Here is a 25,165-nt window from a genome sequence, read left to right as displayed (position 1 = left end):
TTGTCTGAAAATAAACCAAAATCTTCTTTGCTTTATCACAGTGTATTCTCTTCAAGTGTTGAAGGGGCCTGGGCGATTTAATTGCCTCATTTGAAAAAACTTTTTCACACAGCAGCCACATTGTCTGCTGTTGGTTGCTTGGTGCTGATGTAAATCCATATTTCATTTACTCCACACTATACTGTCTACACTTTTCTGTTTGGTTTGCTTCTGCCACTTTTGTTGTGGATTAATGAGCACGGTCAACCACTATTGCTTAAGTCCAACCTCAAGCGCTGCAATCAATAAAGGGGAAAGTATTGGGGTCACCATAGCTTAGGCAAAGTGTGACTGTGTCTGAAGATATATAAAGTGGGGAAGTGATGTCTCGATTGGGCCGTGGGCTAGATAAATGCTGTCAAGGCCATTCGAAAGGGCAGACTCTACTTTAAACGCCATGCTCTAATTCACAGAAATTGCCTCTGCGTGATTAGAATTTGGGAATTATACTAGCAAATATATATACTGCAGTAGTGAGTGGCAATAATGCACAGCTGGGTCCAGAAATAACACAATCTCCTCAGTCCAGGTTTCCCATGATAAGCCAAGTACAGTAGTATCACATTGGTTTTCACCATTTCAAGCAAAGTCGAAGAGAACGGTGGGTTAGCAAGAGATGAGCTGATTACGTGATCATTGTAATCAGTCATGGAGCACTGAGAATCAAATGCTTAAAATTAGTAATTATTTTCTTAATTTAAGCAAGTAATCCCTCAGCTGCCCCCTTTGCTACTGAGCACCCAACCCCAGCACTCCTTTTATCTTTATTGCCCTCCTAGAAACTCCCAGTGCCCTCAGGGGGTGGGGGGATGATATTGCCCATTTTGGAAGCCACTGGTTTAGAGGAGTATGGGACCAGCCATGTCAAGAAATTAGTTGTTTTGCTCCAGCAGTACATTGGAATACATAATATTAAAAACTATAAATCACAATAAGTACATATATTTCAAAAATTAATAAGTATTGCAAAAGTGTGTGTCTTCAGGCTCCACTACCACCTCCTTGATGGTAGTAATGAAAAGACTTATGTCCCCTAGGTGAATTGAATTGATTTTATTTCTTACATCTTTCGCATACATGAGAAATCTTAACATTCCTTCTCCATCTAAATGTGTAATCATAGTAATTCATAATAAATAGAACAGTCAATGTAATATAGAGTACACTCAAATCAGGGTGAGTTCATCAGTCTGATGACCTGGTGGAAGAAGCTGTCTGGGAGCCTTTTGGTCCTGGCTTTTATGCTGCATTACCACTTCCTGGATGGTAGCAGCTGGAATAGATTATGATTAGGGTGACTTAGGTTCCCAATGATCCTACTGGCCCTTTTTTTACACACCTGTCCTTGTAAATGTCCTGAATCAAAGGAAGTTCACAACTACAGATGTGCTGGGCTACAGAGTCCTGCAATTGAAGGAAATACAGTTCCCATACCAGGCAGTGATGCAGCCAGTCAGGATGCTCTCAATTGTGCCCCTGTAGAAAGTTCTTAGGATTTGGGGGCCCATACCAAACTTCCTCAACTGTCTGAAGTGAAAGAGGCGCTGTGTGCCTTTTTCATCACACAGTTAGTGTGTACAGACCATGTGAGGTCCTCAGTGATGTGGATGCTGAGGTACTTAAAGCTGTTTACCTTCTCAACCTTAGATCCATTGATGTCAATAGGGGTTAGCCCATCTCCATTCTCCTGTAATCCACAACCAGCTCCTTTGTTTTTGCAACATTGAGGGAGAGATTGTTTTCTTGACACCACCGTGTCAGTGAGATGACTTCTTCCCTGTTAGCTACTTCGTTATTGTTTGAGATAAGGCCAATCAATGTAGTGTCCTCGGCAAATTTAATTAGCAGATTAGGTGATGGGAGGTCCTTAATAATGGATGCTGCCTTTTTGTGTCATCGCCATTTGACAGTGTCCTGGGGGCTGGGGAGGCTGGTGTCCATGATGGAGCTGGAAGAGCTGACAACTTTCTGCAGCTTTTTCTGATCCTGTGCAGGGGCCCCTCCATACGAGATGGTGCTTCAATCAGTTCGAAGCTCTCCACGGTACATTTGTAGAAATTTGTGTCTTTCAAGACATTCCAATTCTCCTCAAACTACTTATATTCCCATGAAATATAGCTGTTGTCATGCCTCCTTCATAATTGCATCAATATGTTGGACCCTGGATCGATCCTCAGGTGTTGACCACCAGTCCTCAATGAGGACTGTTGCGTGTTCCCTTGACTTCCACTTCCAGCATGGTCCAGTTCCTAAACTACTCTGCCTATGGAGGCCAAAATCATTGTCATTCTGAACTTTGTAGCCTCTGGAACAGTTCAGCTGCTGGCATTGATCTACTGCTAGCCCTAATCCTGCAGCTGTACTAAGGGCTGCAGCCATGACTGAATTAGCAGTAAAATAAACCAGTTATATCTGAGGGGCCCATGCCAATTGGCATTTAAGTAGAATTGTACATTTGTCCCACGAATGTGATTGGGAGTGTGTGTGAACTGCAGTCCCTTGAGTGGAGAGGACATGCTTCCATTACAATCTGAAATGAGCTGCTGAAGGAATTCAGCATGTTATACAACATCCCTACTGTAGAGGGAGATGGAAAATTAGTGTTTCAGTTCAAAACCCTCTTCTGGACTCAAACCATTCGTCTCAACCCAAAGTTCCAAATGTCCATTTCCCTCTGCAGATGCTGCCTGACATGCTGAATTCCTCCAGCTATTTGAGTTTGCTGCAAATCCTGGCATCTGTTGTTTCTTGTGCAGTCTCCGTTTCAACTACAATTTTGAGGTGACTGATAAGGTCAGTGTTGGATCTGCAGACTTTGGGGTGAGAGATTTGGGGTGGGATGGATTGAGTGGACTGTTTGGGAAGTAGTATGTGCTTCCTGTGTTTTCTCTAGTTTTCCAAGTCCTCCTTGTAGAGAAAGCAACAATGTCCCATTATTGTAGTACCAATTTGAAATCTTGCTTACATTTGCTCAGGCAAAGCAAATTCTTTCAGCGTTTAATTTGCAGGTGCTAGGCCATCCTTCTAACCAGTAGTTGCTGAATATATTCTGAAAATAAATCCATCAACTAGTTTAAAACAAAACATATACAATTGAATGAATAAAATTGTAGTTTTGGGGAAGGAGCAGAGGTGAGGTGGTGGGCAGCATATACAGGATATGTATATACTCATTTAATAATGAAGAACATCTCAAGCAATTTAGCCAGTTATATGAGGAATGAAGCCTAACCAAAAGGAGATTAAGATTTCTTTAAGAGCTGCCAGGCAGAAAATGGAAATCTAGATTGTTGCTCACCTACACTAAATCAAAATTGAACCAAGCTTGTGCATTTTTTACAAGGTTCTCCACATTTAGAAATCTTGATTTTAAAATCTAGTTTTCTTTAATAATATAGCATGGTAACAGGCCCTTCTATCCCAACAAGACCGTACAACCTATTTACACCCATGTGATCAATTAACCTAACTGCTTCATCTTGTGAATACATATTTAATATTTTTATATTTGACATGGGTTATGTGTCAAATATCAGTGCATTAATATTAATATTTATATCCTAAATGAATTTCCATTGTTAAATTCAGTTACAAAGGAGCTAAAATGTATTTGATTGGCTGTATATATACATTATCTGTTAATTTTTTAAAAAGTTGTTAACAATACTGTGATTTTCCCTCACAGCAAAGCATGAATCATGATGATATTCAAGACTGGATTAAAGTAAGTATGGGTAACTGAATTCATGAATACGTTGTTAGCACAGTTTGTTGGGATGGGAGTGGCAAAGTGGAATTTATGCAGATGATGTTATTTAACATTATTTAAATATTTATTAATTTTTGATAGAGAGTTGAACAGGCATCTGAATGTGCTGTAGCAGAAGTATTTCCTTCAAAAAGGTTGCAAACTCCAAAGGTCGGTGGCTATGTTATGACAATGGAGACAGTTGATCAGCTTCGTGACCATGATAATGCCTATGCTGAAGGTAAGAGTCTCAGTGATTGTACCTTGATGATTCTCTCACTGTAGAGATAATTCACAGAAAGTGTGTTGTATAAAGTGTTTCTTGCAGTTCCCAGCATTGTGGGTTTGCACTTAAGGGTCAGATTAGGTGGTGCCCTAATGTGGCAGTTCTGCCTCAGTCTGCTGACCAACCTGGAACATCTGGGTCGTCCATTTTATCTGCTAAGGAAGGTTTCTGCCATCATCCTCATAGCGGTGTAGGCGGGCACTGGAGGAACCGAGCAACGTACAGTAATCAACAAGAATAAAACTGTGCACCCAGATGCTTTCCTGTCATTGTGGGAGATTTCAATGACGCCAACTTGAAGAAGTCTCCGAACAACTGCCACCAACATAACCCACGTGGGACTACTTAATACTTTATTGTCACCAAACAATTGATGCTAGAGTGTACCATCATCACAGTAATATTTGATTCTGCGCTTCACGCTCCCTGAAGTACAAATCAAAGTAAATATAATAAAAATTTAAATTATAAATCATAATTAGAAAATAGAAAAGGGAAAGTAAGGTAGTGCAAGTCAGGTCCAGATATTTGGACAATACGGCCCAGATCCAGGTCAGGATCTGTTCAGCAGTCTTATCACAGTTGGAAAGAAGCTGTTCCCAAATCTGGCCGTACGAATCTTCATGCTCCTGAACCTTCTCCCGGAGGGAAGAGGGACAAAAAGTGTGTTGGCAGGGTGGGTCGTGTCCTTGATTATCCTGGCAGCACTGCTTTGACAATGTGCGGTGTAAAGTGAGTCCAAGGATGGAAGATTGGTTTGTGTGATGTGCTGGGCTATGTTCATGACCTTCTGCAGCTTCTTCCGGTCTTGGACAGGACAACTTCCATACCAGGTTGTGATGCACTCGAGAAGAATGCTTTCTACGGTGCATCTATAAAAATCAGTGAGGGTTTTAGGGGACAGGCCAAATTTCTTCAGCTTCCTCAGGAAGTAAAGACGCTGGTGAGCCTTCTTGGCAGTGGACTCTGCTTGGTTAGACCAAGTCAGGTCATTTGCGATATTCACCCTGAGGAACTTAAAGCTTTTGACCTGTTCCACCTGTGCAGCACCGATGTAAATGGAGTTGTGCGGTCCACTACTCCTTCTGAAGACAACAACCAATTCCTTCGTCTTGCTGATATTGAAGGATAGGTTATCATCTTCGCACCATGCCACCAGGTTCTTAATCTCCTCTCTGTACTCAGACTCAACATTATCCAAGATACGGCCTACAATTGTGGTGTCATCAGCAAACTTATATATTGAGTTCATTGGAAACTTGGCTACACAATCATGGGTGTACAGTGAGTACAGCAGGGGGCTGAGTACACAGCCTTGTGGGGCACCAGTGCTCAGAGTGATTGTAGAGGAGAGCTTGTCCCCTATCTTTACAGCCTGGGTTCTGTCTGTGAGGAAGTTGAAGATCCAGAAGCAGATCTGGGTGTTAAGACCCAGGGTCCGGAGCTGAGGAATCAGTTTATTTGGAATGATGGTATTAAAGACTGAGTTGTAGTCAATGAAAAGGAGCCTTATATATGCGTCTTTATTCTCCAGGTGTTCTAAGGAGGAATGTAGTGCCAGAGAGATGGCATCTGCCATTGACCTGTTGCTCCGGTAGGCGAATTGCAAAGCGTCGAGGTAGACCGGTAGGTTATGGTTGATGTGTGCCATAACCAATCACTCGAAGCACTTCATAGCAATTGATGTTAGAGCCACAGGTTGGTAATCATTCAGGGATGCCACCTTGCTTTTCTTTGGCACTGGGATTATCGTTGCCTTCTTAAAACATGAGGGGATCTTAGACGGAAGCAGGGAGAAGTTGAAGATGTCAGTAACCACTCCAGCTAGCTTGCTTGCACAGGCCCGGAGAACCCGTCCCAGGACGCCATCTGGGCCTGTCACCTTCCTTGGATTTATCTTCAGGAAGGTTCTTCTAACATCTAACTAGAAAACCCAGCATACTTGACCACTGTTATAGCACCATCAAGAACTCTTACTGTGCCATCCTGCACCCACATTTTAGAAAGCCCAATCATCTGGCCGTACTCCCTGTGTATAGGCATCATCAGTGGTGAAAACTAAGAAGGTATGGCCATGGGAGGCAGGGGATTCTTACAGAACTGCTTAGAGTCAGTAAACTGGACAATAATCAGGGATATATACTTATGGTAATTTATAGTTTTTCATTATTGTGTATTGCAATGTACTGCTGCCTCAAAACAATGCATTTCAGAATGTATGCCAATGGTATTAAACCTAATTCTGATTCTAAATTACAAGTGTTGTTTGCACACACATAGCTGAAGTAATGTTTTATTAATTCCCGGATACTACTAGATGTTCAGAAGTGTTGGACAAACCCAATCACATCAAAATGTTCAATTTCTTAAATGTGTCCAGGAAAGTTTGAAAAAAGGAGGCAATACTGGATATCCTATTGAAATTGGAGGCAGTGCAAGTAGGAGAGTGCTTTGGGATCTGTGATCATCATTCTATTAATTTTAAAATACTGTGGGAGAAAGGTAGGCCTGGTTTGCAAGTTAAGGTCCTAAATTAGGGCAAGGCAAATCTTAAAGGCATTTGGAACTTCCAGAAGTTCATTGGAAAAGACTGTAGGTAAAGACTGAAAGTGGGAAGTTTTTAGAAATGAGGTATCGTAATTTTCCGTAATGCAAACTTGCATCACCTATGCATGTGTCAAGAAACCAGCTGCTTTAAAAAAAAATTTTGTATTAACTTTATTTACCTGACATAAGTTCTGTGAGAGTGAGTTTTTTTCCAGTATTTCAAATTTTTGTGTAGTGATTTGTGAATATCTGTAAGGGCAAATTTCTGTATTTTTGCCCTAAAAATACCCATATTGTAGGGGTTGCCTATAATGAACTCTCATTTTCCCTAGTACTGTAAGGCTAGCTGGTAACTTGTTCCTGTTTTCTCTCGCATTTTGCTTTTAAGTAATAAGGTTACATTTGCTCCACCCTTCCAGTCTGAATGCCCTGTTTCATAATAATCAGATTTGGAAATGACAACCAAAGCATCTACTGTTTGCCACAATATGCAACTTAAAGATTTTTTTTGTCAAAATTATTGAAATATTTGCATACCTACATTACATTTGGTGCATATTTCACTAGCTATTAAAATTTGATGAAACCATATCTAGTGAATCTTAGAAAATTTTACTTTCAGTAAAATTGTGATTCATATGACTTGTGCTTTTTTTTCATCTACATTATTCTAAAGATTGCCTTTGTCCACATTTTCCTTTTTTTTTCTAGCTGAGGCCCCAATTAGACAGAATAAAATTCCATTTGCCAGTAATACTTGGATTATAACAGAGTAATGAGTTCTGCTTTTAGGGTATAAGTTAAATCATTTTAAAATCACAGGTAAACTATTTGTGGAGAGAGCCCTGTGTTAGGTGAATAGATGTCTATCATAAAATGCTGTTTACAGTTTCCCTTTCTATGTAGCTCAGGAGTTACTACAGGAATGGATGAATTCCAAGCTAAGATTGGAGTTAGAATGTGAAGAAGCTGGAGAACTACAAGATGATATGAACAGTTCAGAGTCATTTGTATGTTCATCGGAGATGATCTCCAAAATGCCTGAATATGAAAAATTTGATGGTGAGGATTTCTTTGTTTAATTTTGAACTTCAATTTATCAGACAGAAAAATTTAACTTGAAGTGAATGCTTCATGTGTATAGATGACATTTCTTAGGTAACGTGTGCAAAACTTCAATTTTAGCTTTCACTGGCAAAAGTAAAGCCATCAGAGGTGATGTGAATTAACATAAAGGGACAGTTTTTATTATAATTAACTAAATATTGTAAACACAAAAATGGAATATGATCAGGACTGCTGTAAAAGAATAACTCTTCTGAAAGCAATGGCCTGTTGTGTTCCAACAGCATACCAATTAAAGTTAGGGGCATGGACAAGATTGCTAACCACTCTTGGTAATCGTAATCTTCTTTATACTTGTTGTGATGCTGTATCAGTGCTTGGTACAGAAACTGCTCTGTGGTGGACAGGAAGGCTTTCCAATGGGTTGTTTAAAACTGCCCATTGCATCACTGGAATCAGACTGCTTGTGAAAAGGGCCAGTAACATCATGAAGGATCTCACCCACCCTGCTCTTGGATTGTGTGTCCCACTCCTAACAGGTTGGAGGCTATTTAGTATCCACACCAGGACCGTCCAACTCAAAAATGGTTATTTCCCCAAACAGCAAGTCTGATGAACACCTCCACCCACTAACTCCACCACTGCTTTATTATTTTCCTTCAGCCTAGTGTCACCTCCCCTAGTGTCCCAATGGGCAGTCTTTGTATACCGTGAGTGTATGTTTATAAGCTATCTTATGTATTTATGTATTTATGTGTGTTCTTTTTATTATTGCTGTTGTGTTTTTTTTATATTTTGTCCTGCATCGGATCCAGAGTAATAATTATTTTGTTCTCTTTACACTTGTGTACGGGAAATGACATTAGATAATCTTGATTCTTGAAAAAAATAGCCTGAATAAACACTCTTGGGACATGAAATGTATTGCTCCTGAAGAGAATAATTCAACTGTGCAGATGCACTTTCTAAAAAGAAGCCATCATAATAAGGCATTTTTGCAAACGGAAGGAAGAGGAGAAACAGCAAACAACAAAGGTTGATAGAAAATGTCTAAAGGAATGTTCATTTATGTTTTAAAAGAGACCTCTATGAAACAATCATCTACTCATCCAAAGTTAGTGAATATATCTGTCTATTCTGTTGCTCCAGATTTGTACAATTACTTGGAAGAGGAGAAAGAGAGTACTGCAACACAGGCTTTCCTACAGCAGCTGCTAGAAAAGAAATTGGAGGAGTATGGTATCCTTGATGATCTTGGGATAGAAGAGGAAAATCAGCAGAAAAAGCAAAAAGACCCACGTTTAAGCATGGAGGCAAGACACCAACAAGTATGTACCAGGTTGTCGGGAGAGTACTTCAGTCATAATTTTGTACTTATGTTCACTATGTAGCAAAATAAATCTGTAGCCAGAATGATTTGCATACTGAATAGATTAGCTTGTTTACTACTCATATTTATGGTATTAATTTCCATATTCTTTATGAACCTGTTGTCTTTGAATCTTTTTGGTGATTTGAGTTTTTGATTTCAAGTTAGACTTAGCAACTAAAAATGTTTTAATAAAAATCTCTTGAAATTTCTTGAGTTGAATGTGGATTCAGAGAAACTAACGATGCCAATTTGTATTTTAAAGGTAAAAGAAAATCGTCTTAAAAGACAGGCTCAGTTGGAGCAACAGAAACAGGAGAGAGCCATAAAGAAATTTGCTCATGCTAAAGCTCATGAACTGCTTCAGGAGGAAAATAGAAAGAAAGCTTTACAGGCTAAGAAAGAGGAAGAGCACATTAAAAAAGAGATGGTGAAGTTACGGAAAGAAATGATGGAAAAAAGACACATAATGGAAGAAGCAAAGTGGCTGTACGTAGGCAATCTGTCAAGTAACAACTGATGGACTTTATATAACTTTTAGAGTATTTTGAGAAGGAAAGAAGATGAAATCTTAAAAGTCCTGAAATTGATTTGGTTTTGCTGATTAATTCTAACCATTAGGTTGTTGCATTTCCCTCTCAAACCTTCCCCTCAGACTATCTCGATAAGGGTTACTGATGAAGAACAGAAATTGGAACATAGAACAACACAGCACAGGAACAGGCCCTTTGCCCCACGGTGTTGTGCTGAGCCAATTAATAATCAAATGGCCAACTAAACTAAACAGAACATAGAAATTAATGTACTCATGTGAGAAATGAGCACAAAGAATTAGGATGAAGGTGTAGTTATTTTCCTTCTGATTTTCTGTCTTCTGCTATCTTAGGGACTTAAAGACAGGAAACTAATTCCAGAACTTCAATTTTCTTTTAGAAAAAGATTTCCTTGATGTACATGTAGCTTGCTTCAAAGCTAAAATTTCACTGAGATAGGACCTAGAAAACATAGGAACTTTTAAGTCATTTTCCAACATCAACTTGAAGGTATATCTCGCAGCACATTAAGAATTAAAGCATGCATTAATGCGGTCACTCACAAAAAACCTGGCACTGAATCATAGAATGATTTCGGTACGAAAGGAGGCCATGCAGCCTTGGTACTGTCCTGTAGTTTGGAATTATCGGCTCAAGAAAAAGTGTCAAAACATTGTAGAGAAGCTTTCATAAGATATGATCAAGCTAATGTCTCATAAAGGTGTACCTCTTTAAAATTCATTCTCAGTGAACGAGAGCATCAAAAGAAAGAGAAAAGGCAGAAGGCCTTGCTTCAGGAGAAAGCCAAGCAGGCACTGATGGAATTGCAAGTGCAGAAGAATCAGGAACGTTCTGAGACTGAGAATCTTTGGAAAATGGAGGAGATTGATGCCAGGATTAAATCTTGCCAGTTACGGGTGAGATAAAATCATTAACATCAAAAAAAAGTTATGATACATCTTAGCAATGCTAGGTTGCCTAGAGCTAAGTTGCATTATGACAACATTATAGTAGTTCCAGTTAACTGAAGTTATAAGTGTGTGCATTCATCTAGGGTTAATCTGTTTACTGTACATTCTTCTATAGATGACCATTTTACTCAAGGCTAGTCAGTGAACTAATTCATCTATACAAAAACTTCTAACACTGTTCACATCAACTAAGTGAGAGTTTACTCTATTCACACCTTTACACCAGCTCTCCTTTCCAGCACAAAATTAGATTATTGTCTAACATTTTATATTCCTATCCTCAGAGCTATATGATTTTCTTTGCCCCACATAGTATAGGTTTAATGTTGTTTCTGTGAGTGTATTATGAGGTAGTTATAACTTGGGATACTTACAGGATTCAGTCAAAGCGTGAGTCACCTTTCACTATTTAGTTACCAGCCATGTAAGACTTACTTAGGTTGAAATCCCAGGAGTTTACAGTTCACTCTGGGTAACTCAACCAAATGGTAGTCCTTAACTTTCAACATGAAGTGCTGATTGATGAAGTCAAAGTTGTTGTTCTCACTAGATATATTCTTCTCAATGGTATGACTGAACATAGTATTTTAACCTCTACTCTAATGGTATTGTGTCCTTAAATATCTACCTAAAGTCAATCCTCTTATGAAATATAGTGATTTGATTAGAGTTCAGTCTTTTTTTAAAACCTGGTTAAACATGTCTGTGGACTAATATTTACCATTTAAAACCAGTGTTTGCAGAAACATTTTTCAGTCTGGTATAAACTGGTTCTGGAATGCAGGATCAAAATGGGCAAAGCAAAAGCTTTATTTGATTGGAAAAGCCAGCTTCGAATGTTCCAGGCCTGGAGAACATATACATGGGGAAAAAAGTTGGAGCAAGAAGTACAACGCACTGAGATGGAACTGCGGGAGGAAAAAAGGTAAGCAGTAGGTAGAGTCATACTAAAATGAAATGCATATAGTTCAGAAACTCACTTCTTCATTCTTCAGGGGACATATGAGTATGAATATTTTGCAAGAAATCCCAAAACAAAACTGCATAATGTTTATAATCATACATGTTGATCCTTTTTGAGCACAGCTCTTGTACAAGAATTTTCAAGCTCTTAAGGATTGTTTGTATCTCTTAGGAACTTAAGCCAAAGTAAATGTTGAAATATGTCATTATTGTTATACTAGGTTTTTTATTAATGTGAATTTTATTTTCCCAAATTATTAATTGATATCTGCAGGAATTTTTTTTTGCTGTAATGTAATTAAAATTGTAACATTACAATGTGAATGCAAGGAGCATCTGCTCTGACTAGTGTCATTACTGGTTTCCTGCTCTTATGAGTAACTGAAGGGACGTGTCTTTAGGCAGTTTGGGATTCCTGAATAAATACTGTTCTGCATTACTTATCACAGGACTGGCTATTAGATCAGGCCACTTGACTAAATAGGAAAAGTTTGCACTCTCCCTGCTTGACATATGCACAAAATGAGGTAGTTATCACTCAGGTGCAAAGTTGCAACATTGCCAAAGCATTAAAACTAATGGCTGCTTCAAGGAACATACCCAAAAGATCATGGATGAACCTGGAAATACTGTGTAGGAAAAGCTAGTTCATGTTAAAGTCTACTTTTACATTAGCAGAAAACTGACATAGTGACATTTTCATGAAAACTGTTCAACTTTTTATAGATTTTAACATAATGAAAATGTCTGAGTTTCCAGACTGAGCAGGTTCTAAGAACTTACCTGTTAGTTCAGTAGGTATATTATGTGGTGATATTTTAAAAACTCTAGAATAATTTGCTGTTCTATATTATCAGAACATATGAAATGTAAGCACGAGTCATCCATTTGGCCCCTTATGTATGCTCAGGCTAAAGATATGATATGATTATGAAATATATTTTATGTGCCATACCCTGCACTAACTACATATCGCTTGATTTGTTTAATATCTAAAAATCTGCCAAATGATCTCTTAAATATACAGTGGATTGCAGTTAATTGGGTCATCAGCTATTAAGGGCAGCCACTTATTTGGGACAACTCTTGGAGAACAAAAGCTAATCAAGAAAATGGCCGGGATTCCCTTTATTTATTTGCAATGCATTGCTGCTTAATTGTGGACAGTTTCTAACCAGCATCAGTCGCATGCACTTGCGTAGCCATTAGACACGGCACTGTGCTTAGAGTGAACAGTTTATAAACAGAGTCAATTGAATGTATTTATGTTCAAAAGCAGTGATTTTTGCCACTGATAGTTGGTGAGAAATAAGCATTAAGATATAGAACACAGAACAGTACAGTACAACACAGGAACAGGCCCTTCAGCCCACAATGTTGTGCTGACCCAGCTAAAAATCAGATCAAAAACACCCAAACACTAATCCCTCCTACCTACACAAGGTCCATATCCCTCCATCTTCCTCACATTCATGTGTCTGTCTATCAGATCTTCCCTCAGCCTCTGCTGCTGCAGAGGAAACAACCTAGCTGTATCCAAGTGCAACACCTCACGTTTGTCCGGGTTAAACTCCTTTTGCTATTTCTCTGCCTGTATTTGCAACTGATCTATATTGTGCTGTATTCTTTGCCAGTCTTTTACATTATCCACAGCTCCACCAATCTTGGTATCACCCGCAACTTTACTATGTTTTCATCCATCCACCTACATCCACCCATCTCCATTTTCATCCAGGTCATTTATACATTTCAAACAGCAGAGGTCCCAACACAGACCCCTGTGGAACTCCACTAATTACAGATCTCCAGCTTGAATAAGTCCCTTCAACCACTGTCCTCTGACTTTTATGCGCAAACCAGTTCTGAATTAAAACAGTCAACTCGCCACGGACCCCATGCATCTTAATCGCCTGGATTAGCCTCTATGAGGGACTTTGTCAAATACCTTTCTAAAATCCATGTAGCCACATCCACTGTCCTACCCTCGTCAATCTTTTTATTCGCCTTGTCAGAAAACTCTGTCGAGTTGGTAAGACACAACCTGCCTGGTCAGAGTCATGCTAGCTCTCTTTAATTAGGCCATGGGTTTCCAAATGCTCATTTATTCTATCTTGAGGAATTTTCTTCAGCAATTACCCTACAACTGACGTGAATCTCACTGGACTATAGTTTCCATGATTTTCCCCTGTTCCCTTCTTGAATACAGGAACAACATTAAACATTTACCAGTCCTCCAGGGCCTTGCCTGTGCCTAGAAAGGAGACAAAGATACTGATCAAGGCCCCAACAATCCCTTCTCTTGCCTTCTTCAATAACCTGGGGTAAACACATCAGGCCTTGTGGATTTACCCACCCTTAATGCCCATTAGGAGGCTCAATACTTCCTCCTCATTGACCTCTAAATGCCCTAACATATTTGTACCCTCAGCACTGATCTTCTGGTCCTCAATATCCTTTTCTTTGGTAAATACAGAAGCAAAGTACTCATTAAGCACCTCATTCACCACATCCAAGCAGATGTTCCTCCCTTTATCCTTGAGTGGTCCCACCCTCTCCCTTGTTATCTTTTTGCTCTTGATGTGTATAGAATGCCTTGGGATTCACTTTAATCCTACTTGCCAAGGATTTTTCATGACCCTTCCCGGCTTACCTAATTCCCTCCTCTAGTTCTTCTCTGGCTTTTTTATACTCTTCACGTATTTCATTTGGATCCTAATTTCCAAAGCTTTACATTCTTTTCGTTTTTCTTCTTGACTACATTTATCACTCTTCTGGACATCCAAGGCTGTCTTATCTTTCCATTCCTGTCCTTCCTTCTAACAGGAACATACCTTTTCTCTACACTGTAATTGTTCTTTAAACACCCTCCACATGTCTGAACTGTTTTGCTCACTGCAGTTTCAAGCTGGGAGTGAAAATGAAATGATCTCACTTCTTCAAGTTAGATACAATGAAGAATTTGAAGGTATTGACAACCATCTTGAATGTTACAATGAAAGTGAAGATTTGGAAGATACAATTGTCAAAAACATTGTATGAAGGCAGTCAATTATCTGCACCAGTGTCTCTGCAGATTGTTCTCATTTACAGTCAATCAAAAGACGACAGCAGCATACGCTAGATGAATTCCTCTGATAACTGTTAGGAACTAATACATGGTTTTTAATACTGTAGCGTATTGGTAGTCTAATTTATTCTGTATTTAATTTAGATACATCATTTGTTACTCAGTTAAAATTAGTTAGTCTTTTTAATATCTTTTTTAACTATTTACATGAAACTTCAGCTAATTTGGGCTAAAATGTACTGGTCCTGATATGTCTCAATTAACTGGAATCCACTGTACTTGGTGATTAAGACACTACAGGCCACCAGAGTGGAGAATTCCAAAAAATCATCACCCTGTAGTTGGAGATTTTCTTTCTCATCTCCATCTGGAGTGGATCTTTATTTTGAGATTGTGACTCAAAGTTTCAGACACGCTAGCCAGGATGTCTGTTGGAGATTTTTTCCTGAGATGGTATGTATATTTTACTTGCCCTGTGTAAGGATGGGAAGAAGTAACTGGAATACCTCTAGAGAATGTTCTACATAAGACGGTACTCTAATGACTCTGCTCTTTGCTGTGGATTTCCAACACTCATTGTCATGCCATTCCATTCCAACTTTGTTCGCTGGAATCATGAAATGTGTTTCATGTCCAGTGTGATTTCACTAGGTCCCACCCCTCCCTCCACCACTTATTCCTGCTATGACTTAGATTCCTCTAGCTTTGTCCCAATATTTGATACAGTTGCTAAACTATAGTCATTGATTTTTTAAAAATTTATTTCATTAGTAAATGATTTGCATTGGAATTGTTAACACAGTCTATATGATTTGCACTGTTTGTCATTCACTTTTCATTCATTAGGATCAGGAGCATCTATTGACCCCCTTTGGTTTATTTTGTTTCTGAAGCCTGCTATGACTTTATGGCAAGCAACTCACTTAACATTTCTTTTTCCATTATGGTAACATTGATGTTTATGTCCTGATGATGAACAAGAGGCAGAACCTAACATTGATATATCCCTTTTGCTGTTAAATAAATGTCAAGCATTTATCTGTTATTTTGAACATTTATTAATTGCATACCAAGCTATGAAGAGTTAGCTTACAGTAACAATTTGCTGTCAGGTTAATAGTTGTACTCTTTGAAGTACTGGATTCTCAACTCAGAAATAATGTTATTCAGTTTCAAATTGACTCTGCAGTTTTTAAGTGTGGGAATTATGACTTGATCAGTTAACCATTGACCAGAATGAAAAAAAAATCCACAAATGCTGGTAGACAGAAATAAAAAGAGATAAAACATTGGAAATATTCAGCAGGTCAGATCAGGCAGCATTTGTAGAATGCGAGAGTAAGAATTGGCAGGCCTTTAACTTCTGAGTTGGGAAAAGTGGGGATTCAACACATCTCAAAGTGCATTGAAGGAAGAGGGTGGAGAGGGTAAAGATTTTCTTATATTGGTTGCAGACTAAGAGAAAGTGAATTATAACTAGAGATGTTGGATAAAAGAGAAAGATGGTGGCTAGTTAATTGCCATGCTGAGGGCAAAAGTAAAGGGGTGAATGAAAATGAGAAAATTAACAACACTGCGCTGGAACTGTGTTTTGGAAATCTTTTTGAAGCAAAAGAATATGCCAGAGATCTGGCAAAAAATCTCAAATTAATTTGTGGTTAATGATCTCTTCAGAACTACAGGTCCTCCGTCAGGTTATGAGCACTTGACCTATAGGCACTGTACATACAAATAAGCATTCAGAAGACCATGATGCATGGGGATGGATTTGCTAGCTGCTGCAGGGCTGGAGGCAGTTCCTGCCAGATTGGAACAGGGTATTTCCATGTGCCGTCTCTCCAGGACAGAGTAGAGCAGAGCAGGGCAGGAAGCACCAAGCAGACTCACCTGCTCACTCAGTGACTGGCTGGCTGCTCTCCCTGCTTCTGCTCACTCTCCCATCACGGCTAGTACTGTACTGTGCTTTCTCCCACATGACGCTGGTCATTTCCAACTTGGGTGACAAACCGTTCTCAGGAATGGAACCTGGTGACCTCCTGAAGACAGTTCTAAAGATAAATGGAAGGTCTGAAGTAGTTCGACTCTAACTGAGGCCTGAGTGCTGCTCTTCGAGTTTACGTAGGATCCATTAGAACAGTGAAAAACGCCAGGGACGAAGGGTCAGAGAACTAAAATATGACATGTTACCATTCAAAGGCTGGAGATGATGTGATTGCTGAGCTTAGGGGCAGAATGGGGATCTTCTGCAATGCTCACATTGTGAGTACTTAACCCAGTAACCTGAATCACTCTGTTACCTGGAAGGAGCATTTGAATCCCTGGATAAAGGGAAGAATGAAAGGATAAATATCACATCATCTCCAGCCTTTGAATGGTAATGTGTCATATAATGTTAGTATTTGTACAGATGGAAGATTGAAGCACTGACTTGAGGAGAGGACAGCCTGTTCGGAATGGTGATAAGAAAGGAGGAGTGGAACACCTGTCTGGCAGTATATCATTGAAGATGGCAGACATTGCAGATGAGGCTGATCTGTTGCATTTGGAGGTTCATAGATGGTTGGAAGATGGGTAAAAGCAGGAGAAGGAGAAATGGAAAAGAAAAAGTTGAGAGACCGGTACAACTGCATCATGGATATGATATTGGACAAAAAGAAAAGGAACAGAACCAAGATTGGAAGAAATAAGTTCTGTTCAGTGCGGACAGGTTCACCAGCACAGTGTTCATATAAAAATAATAGTTAATGGGTTTGTACTGGGTTGAGTCTGGAGGCTATGGAGGGAGGATCTCTCAAGTTAGAGAGGTCATGCAGTGGTCTGATCATGCTGGACTCATGGTTCCAAGAGGAGGAATGAGTGAGAGATGGAGAACTAGCATTTCAGCCTTTCTGAAGCAGAGGTTGGTTTGCCAAACTGTAGTAAAACTGCCTTCAGCAGATTTGATGATAGTGTTAAGATTGGTCCTAAGTGAGCAGAGGGCAGGGGTGGGTGGGGTTAGAGAGTAAGTGCAGTGGAAAATTTGGCTCCTGTTGGAAGCTGTGGCTATGTGAATTTATAGTTGGAAAATATTGTGGAGATCATTCTCCAAATTATTAAATAACCTGAATTGCTATTTTTTGAAGAGCAAAATAAAAGAGTCTGTTTCTTTTTAGTAGTATATTGACAACTGTCTTAATTGTCCTTAGGATGTCTCCAAATGATTTGGTGATAAGACGACATATTAATTATGGTACATATACAGTTATTTTGTTTCTGTAACTATATTAAATACTTTTGAAATTAATACAACTAAAGCACCATTTCTGTACTCAGGAAGAAACAGCTTGCAACAGAATGCAATCGGAAATACAGGCTCAGGTACTGCTTCACTCATTGGCTGTCATGGTGCAAAGCAGAAAAAGAAAAAAGAGAATTGGAGGCACAAAAAGAGGAGACCAAGCAAAAAATGGCAGCACTATTGGATTCAGCCTCTTCTGGGAAATTGTCAGCAGTTCCCAGAGCATCAAGAATTGAATGTGAGATGCAGCAAGTTGTGGTAAGTGGGGTTGAATTGATCATTTAAATTTCATAGATGTGCAGAGTTTTGATACAACTTGAACTGGATATCAAAGTGGAGTTTATTGTCATATGCAATGTTACAATGAAAAAATTACTTGCAGTCGTATCAGAGGCATATAGCACTAAGTCATGCTCTCTTCTCGCTGCTGCCATCACAATGAAGGTACAGGAGCCTCAGGACTCACACTACCAGGTTCAGGAACAGATATTACCCCTCAACCATCAGGCTCTTGAACCAGAGCAGATAACTTCACAAAACTTCACTTGCCCCCATCACTGAAATGTTCCCACAACCTATGGACTTACTTTCAAGGACTCTTACCTCATATTCTTGATACTTATTGTTTACTTGTTATTATTATTCCTTTTTTTCTTTTTGCTTTTGTACACTGGTTATACACACAGTTGATGCGGTCTTTCATTGGTTATGGTTATTGGATTTATTGAGTACGCCCACAAGAAAATGACTCATGGGGTTGTATATGGTGACATATAGTGGCATGCAAAAATTTGGGCACCCTAGTCAAAATTTCTGTTTCTGTGAATAGCTAAGCGAGTAAAAGATGACCTGATTTCCAAAAGGCACAAGGTTAAAGATGACATATTTCTTTAGTATTTTAAGCAAGATTACTTTTTTATTTCTACCTTTTACAGTTTCAAAACAACAAAAATGGAAAAAGGCCCAAAGCAAAAGTTTGGGCACCCTGCATGGTCAGTACTTAGTAACACCCCCTTTGGCAAGTATCACAGCTTGTAAACGCTTCCTGTAGCCAGCTAAGAGTCTTTCAATTCTGCACCCTTTTTTCTCCAAACATATTGAGACCAAAAAGTTCTATTTTAACTTCATCAGTCCACAGGACGTGTTTCCAAAATGCATCAGGCTTGTTTAGATGTTCCTTTGCAAACTTCTGACGATGAATTTTGTGGTGAGGACACAGGAAAGGTTTTCTTCTGATGACTTTAACATGAAGGTCATATTTGTGCAGGTGCTGCACCGTAGAACAGTGCACCACCACTCCGGAGACTGCTAAATCTTCCTGACGGTCTTTTGCATCTAAACGGAGGTTTTGATTTGCCTTTCTAGCAATCCTATGAGCAGTTCTCTTGGAAAGTTTTCTTGGTCTTCCAGACCTCAACTTGACTTCCACCATTCCTGTTAACTGCCATTTCATAATTACATTACAAACTGAGGAAACGGCTACCTGAAAATGCTTTGCTATCTTCTTATAGCCTTCTCCTGCTTTGTGGGCATTATTTTAATTTTCAGAGAGCTAGGCAGCTGCGTAGAGGAGTCCATGGTGCTGATTGTTGGGACAAGGTTTGAGGAGGCAGGGTATTTATAAAGATTTGAAATTTGCATCACCTGGCCTTTCCTAATGATGACTGTGAAAATCCGAGAGCTCAAATCTCTTGGGGTGCCCAAACTTTTGCATGGTGCTTCTTTCCTTTTTTTTCCACTCTAAAATTGTACAAGACAAAAATAATATGTTGAAAAGAATGTTTCATCATTAACTTCATGACTTTTGGAGATCAGTTCATCTTTTACTCACTTAACAATTCACAGTAACAGAAATTTTGACCAGAAGTGTCCAAACTTTTGCATGCCACTGTATATGCACTTTCTGATAATAAATTTACCTCAAACTTTGAACAGAGCATCATATAAGCAGCATTTACAAAAAAATTATATAAATTTACAATTTTAAAAGAAAGAACACAAACAAAAAGACAGTCCATTTTTGTGTAATGTGATCAAAGTGGTTAAGTGTATAATGTTTCTTTAAAAATGAAGTAGAATTGCAGTTTATACTTGGCCAAATAACTGATAACAAGTTAACTGGCAGTTATTTAATTTTATGCAGCTATTTACATAAAAGCCTGTATTAGTCCATGAGCCAGTAGGATTGGTCGGTACCATCTGAGAGGAATAATGCTCAAAGTGTTTTTTGACAAGGTATACATCTCATAAAATATGTGATAGCATTGCACCAATGGTAGCTTTGTGTGCGATCATGCATTTTATAACACTACCCTAAAATAAGCATTTCTGAAAAGTGGCCAATATAAAGTACAACATATATATTCAACCTAGTGGTATTTTGTCATCAGTGATCCCTCAACATTGAAATTTGTCACAATGATAGCTGAGTTCAAGCACTTTTCATCAAATGTTGTTATAAAATTCTACATAGAAAACTATGTCATTGGTGGCACTCGCAGTACAGGGCCCAATTTCAATAGAGTGAATCATTTTATTTTTAGAAAAATACTTTTCTGTTTATTTTGGAAAAGTCAATAAAAACCCTAAGACACATATATTCACATGGATTTGTAGAGACATTATTCAATTCAAATAAGTAATCACTTTTTGTATATATTCCATATTAACATCAGTACAGCAGAATATGCTACCCCAGCCCCCAAAAGGTAAAAAAAAACCTCATTTGGAGAGATTGCTGGACTTTTATCAATGTCATGACATTTTCCATATTGTTGTATCAAATCAAAACAATCTTAAGCTTTTGTCATAGCATATAGAATTTCAGTACAATAATTCAAACGTGGGGTTCCACATCTTCTTCTGAACTTTCCACACTCTCTGAGGTGGATGCCTGGTTCTCAGTCTGCCAGTACACCTGAGGCCATTTGCAACACACATACATCTTGGGAATGAACTTTTTTTTGGAGAGTTACAGGGCAGTAGATCCAGGACAGCATCAGGTGCTGGCGGGCCTTTCCATCCAGTGTGCCACCAACAGTTCAGCTTTTTCTTCTCTCTCCATCTTCCATCCTCTGCCAACAGGGCTTGGCACTTGTGGGTCCTTCTCCAAACCTCTTCTCCATATACCAGCCTGGTAGTTGGCTTGCTGTGCATGTTTTGTTGAGCAGTCCCTGCATGGCGGGAGTTGATGACTTTTGATTTCACCTTTTTTGGCACAGAAAAGGTGACACCTGAGCTCATTGACCTTGGTGGTCAATGCTTTTGGGGTATACAGGAGACACGTAAATGCTTCTAGTTTGTCCATCAGTTCTGGGGAGAGGTCCCATTCCTGACCCAACTCTAAGAATGTGTCCTGAGTTTCCCTGTTGCTGGTCAAGTTTTGGGGCACTTGTCTTCCCTTTGCCTGCAAAATGCTTACAGTGTCACGTCCTGTATAAGCGTGCAACCTGATAAAGCCCTACAAACCTCTATGCCAACAGTGGGAGCAACCTTCCTGATGTTTACTAGCCTTTTACGGGTTCTAGTGCCGCACTTCTGGAACAATGGGGCCTCAATCTTGTCACAAAATGCTAAAGACATGATAAAGACATCTGTGTCTTCTGAGCAGATCACAGATTGGTATCCCTCTCTTGGAGGATGGAGAAGTAAGCAGCCATCTGCTTCTTCTTGTCACTGAAGAGCTGACACCTCCTCACTGTCTTGCGATGTGATTCTGTAACAGTTGTCATTCACAGTTGCATACACAATCTTCTCCTGTAGCTTTGCTCTGTACTCCCCCTTCCTCCATTCATGGACAATGAAGCTAATGAGACTATTTTTGTTACTGACTTTGGTCAGGAAGCTCCTCCACTGCCTCACTATCTGTGTGCCTGTGATACCTTGCAACTCATGACCAGTCTCTTCACCCCATAGAGACCTTTCACTATTCTTGATAGAGTTCTCCTTGTATATGTCAAACACAACATCTATTCTGCTACTCTGACTGCCTTTCCTCAGAGCCATACCCAGAATTGTTACGGCAACATCTCTGAAAGCAACTTGATCACGTTTCACTCTTTGGACCAAGTTCATTCCATCAACCACAGTAGCAGAGTTTCCTGGGAGTTGCTCTTCGACTGCTACATTTTTCTGCAAGCTTGTGGCTAAAGTAGCTTTATTTGTCTTTCTCTTGTGTGGACAGGGCCCGGGCAATGGTCCAAGGGGATGAGAAAGGATATCCTCGTATGTAGACTGCGCCCTTGTGCCATCACTATGATGCGTCCAAACAAAGACCTGTCTGCTTTCAAGATGATCGCTCTCCCATTTGATTTCATTTCTCTTCTTACACATATTACTGAATGTTTTCAGCTTGTTGGTTTTCATTGGGTCATGGAATTTCTTTGCTGGTGGGTCTTCCTCTAGTCTCTCATCTTGAAGGTTGCATAGCATTGCTCACCGATCTCATATGCCTTAATCAGGTCGGAGGCAATGACCTTGGGGGCTACCTTTGCCGTAGAGATGCTAATGAGGTCCTGCTTCTCTGCAAATGGGTTGACCCATTCATGTATGAGGCTAACCACTGCTGAAACTCCTTTCTTATCTTTCTGGATTCTTGGCTACTGTAGCTCTGCATGACAAAGCTCTGATTTGTTGCCTTGCACCATCTCCCTTGACTGTCCCAGGAGTGCAGTGCGGTGCTCAGCTGTTATGCGGTAACTCTTGATAGCTCCAGCATTCAGGCTGAACCGTGATGTGCCTCCAGGTGTCTGTGTATCTTTGTTCACTGTGACTTCTATAGCCTGGTCCACAGGGATCGGCCCAAAGGGGTTGTTACTTGACAGCTGCACTGAGAATTGGCCTGTCTTGAAGGCCTCATACACAGAAAGATTCTTATCTGGGAGGTTCATCATCTGAGCAAAGTAAGGGGACAGGTACCTGGCATAATTCATCTTATCATAGGCAGAGCATCATGGGATCATGGTTCTTATAGCATGGAGGTTACCATGCAAGGTACCACTGCTGCAATGCTATCACATATTTTCTAGCACTAGGGGTATATACTTTGCCAAAAATCACTATAAGAATTATTCCCCCCAGATAGTACTGGTGGCCCAAATTTGGGGTCCTGGCCCATGAACTATATGTTTTATATTCCACACAACAAACTGAAAGGATCTTGAGCCAAGAATTTTGCATTCTAATGGATAGAAATACAAGAAGACAAAGTAAGAACATGTGTAGTCCATCAGGCTGTTCAAGCTTGTCCTGCTTTTTAATATCATGGACGTCTGTTCTGGCTTCAACTCCTCTACAGTGCCATTTCTCCAATCACACTGCCTTAATCTATCAGATATCTTCCATCTCCATTTTAAGTACTTCTACTGAACCAGCTTCCACCACCTATCAGGCAGAAAATTCTAGAGATTCACCACACTGTGCAGATGAAATTTCTTAGTACCTCAATTTTAAATTAGCAACCCCTTATCTTTTGGTTATTTCTCTTGGTCAAGACTGGCTTATTTTCAATAGTGGGGCAATGCCTACTCGGTCAAGCCCCTTTAAGATATTATAAATTTGATTATGGTCACTCTCATTCTTTTAAACTCTAAAGGAAGCAAGCCCAAACTATTTATTTGCTTTTGGTAGACATCTCTCTCATCCCAGAATCAGCCAGGCAAATCTCCTTCATACGGCCTCCAAGGTTACTATTTATTTTGGGTAAAGAGGCAAAACTATACATATTACCCCAAGTGAGGCATCACCAACTTTCTGTTTAATTGCAACAAAATTCCCTATTTTTAATCGTCAACTGAACTTTTTTCCATAACTGCTGCCTGGCCTGCTGAATCGCTCCCTATTTTTAAATTGTAGGAGGGCAGTCCATTATCTGCACTAGGTGTTTGCACTGATTTTGTTCAGTTACAGTCAGAAGAATGCGTTGTAGATGAACTTCCCCCCCCCCCCCCAATCGATGTATTAGAAACTAATACACATTTTTATTGTACTGCAGTAGTATTGATAGTGTTCTAATTTGTTCTATATTTCACTTAAATACATTATTTGTTACAGTTGTCTTTTTTTTAATACCTTATTAACTATTTCCATTAAACTTCAGCTAATTGTGGCAGATGCTTAATTGGTCTAAATGTATTTGTCCCTGTGTGTCCCAATTAACCAGAATCCACTGTGTTTATCTTTCCAAAATGAATAGCTATTTCCTCATTGATTATTGACTCCAGCATTTTGTCAATAATAGCTGTTAATCTAACCAGTCTTTCTCTATTTTTGACCAAGGAAGTCACATTAATTGTTTTCCAGTTTTTTGGTACCCTCCTGGAGTACAGCAGGTTGTGAAAAATTTCAATCAATGGGGTCCACAGTCTCTGCAACCATGTTCTTTAAAATTCAAGTGTGCAATCCATTCGGTCCCAGAGACCTGTCTGCCTTTGGCTTCTTTACTATCCCTTGTAATTGGGATTTTTGTATGTTATTTAAAGTTAGTGCATGTGTTATTCTAGGGATTCCTTCCTTGGTGAAGACTGCTGCAAAAATGTATTCAGCATGCCTGCATTTCAGAAGGGTCAAGAAAAAAATCCTGGGAACTACAGACCAGTGGGCCTAACATTAGTGGCAAATTATTAAAGAGGATTCTGAGAGACAGAATCTACATTCTTTTGGTAAGGCAAGGGATGACTGAGAACAGACAGCATGACTTTGTAGATGGGAAATTGTCTCATGAATTTCTTTGAATTTTTTAACATGGTGATCAGGAAGATAGATGAAGGAAGTGCAGTAGATGTCCACATGGATTTTAGCGAAGCCTCTAATAGGATACTACATGGTGGCCTGTCTGGAAAGTTAGATCACATGGGATCCAGAGTGAGTTAACCAAACTGGATCCAAAATGGGCTTGATGGTAGGAGAAGAGGAATAGAAGCCCAGGGGACTGTTCATCAGACTGAAGGCCTGTGACTGGTGGTATACTGTAGAGGTTAGTGTTGCGTCTATTGCTGTTTATAATATTTATAAATGATTTTGAATGTGAAGATACAAGAAAAGGTGCTGGCATTGGAGAGGGTTCAGAGGAGGTTTACAAGTATGATTCTGGGAATGAAAGGCTTATCATACGAGGAAAGTTTGTTAGCTCTGGGCCTGTACTCTCTGGAATTTATAAGGATGGGGGTGGGGGCCTCATTGAAATCTTTCGAATGTTGAAAGGCCTAGACAGAGTAGATGTTGAAAGCATGTTTCCCGTGGTGGGGGGAGTCCAGGACAAGAGAGCACAGCCTCAGGATAGAGGGGCGTCCATTTAAAAAAA

General features: G+C 39.5%; 1 protein-coding gene across 4 annotated transcripts in view; it reads left to right on the top strand.

Moving 5' to 3' along the window:
* Positions 1 to 25,165, top strand: part of ccdc191 (coiled-coil domain containing 191) — a 53,367-nt gene that overhangs the window by 3,229 nt on the left and 24,973 nt on the right. For 2 of the 4 annotated variants that reach the window (XM_059968075.1, XM_059968076.1), the window contains 8 exons: positions 3,725 to 3,763; positions 3,890 to 4,028; positions 7,527 to 7,682; positions 8,835 to 9,013; positions 9,320 to 9,543; positions 10,336 to 10,504; positions 11,293 to 11,483; positions 17,901 to 18,123. In XM_059968075.1, the coding sequence (XP_059824058.1) occupies positions 3,725 to 3,763; positions 3,890 to 4,028; positions 7,527 to 7,682; positions 8,835 to 9,013; positions 9,320 to 9,543; positions 10,336 to 10,504; positions 11,293 to 11,483; positions 17,901 to 18,123 (1,320 nt within the window). Of the gene's footprint in view, positions 1 to 2,719; positions 2,833 to 3,724; positions 3,764 to 3,889; positions 4,029 to 5,607; positions 5,772 to 7,526; positions 7,683 to 8,834; positions 9,014 to 9,319; positions 9,544 to 10,335; positions 10,505 to 11,292; positions 11,484 to 17,900; positions 18,124 to 25,165 lie in introns of those variants that run through there. The other 2 variants (XM_059968077.1, XM_059968078.1) reach the window with 2 other exon arrangements.

The sequence above is a fragment of the Hypanus sabinus genome, chromosome 4 (genome assembly GCF_030144855.1).
Source record: "Hypanus sabinus isolate sHypSab1 chromosome 4, sHypSab1.hap1, whole genome shotgun sequence".
NCBI lineage: Eukaryota > Metazoa > Chordata > Chondrichthyes > Myliobatiformes > Dasyatidae > Hypanus > Hypanus sabinus.
This window is presented reverse-complemented; position numbering and strand designations above follow the sequence as displayed.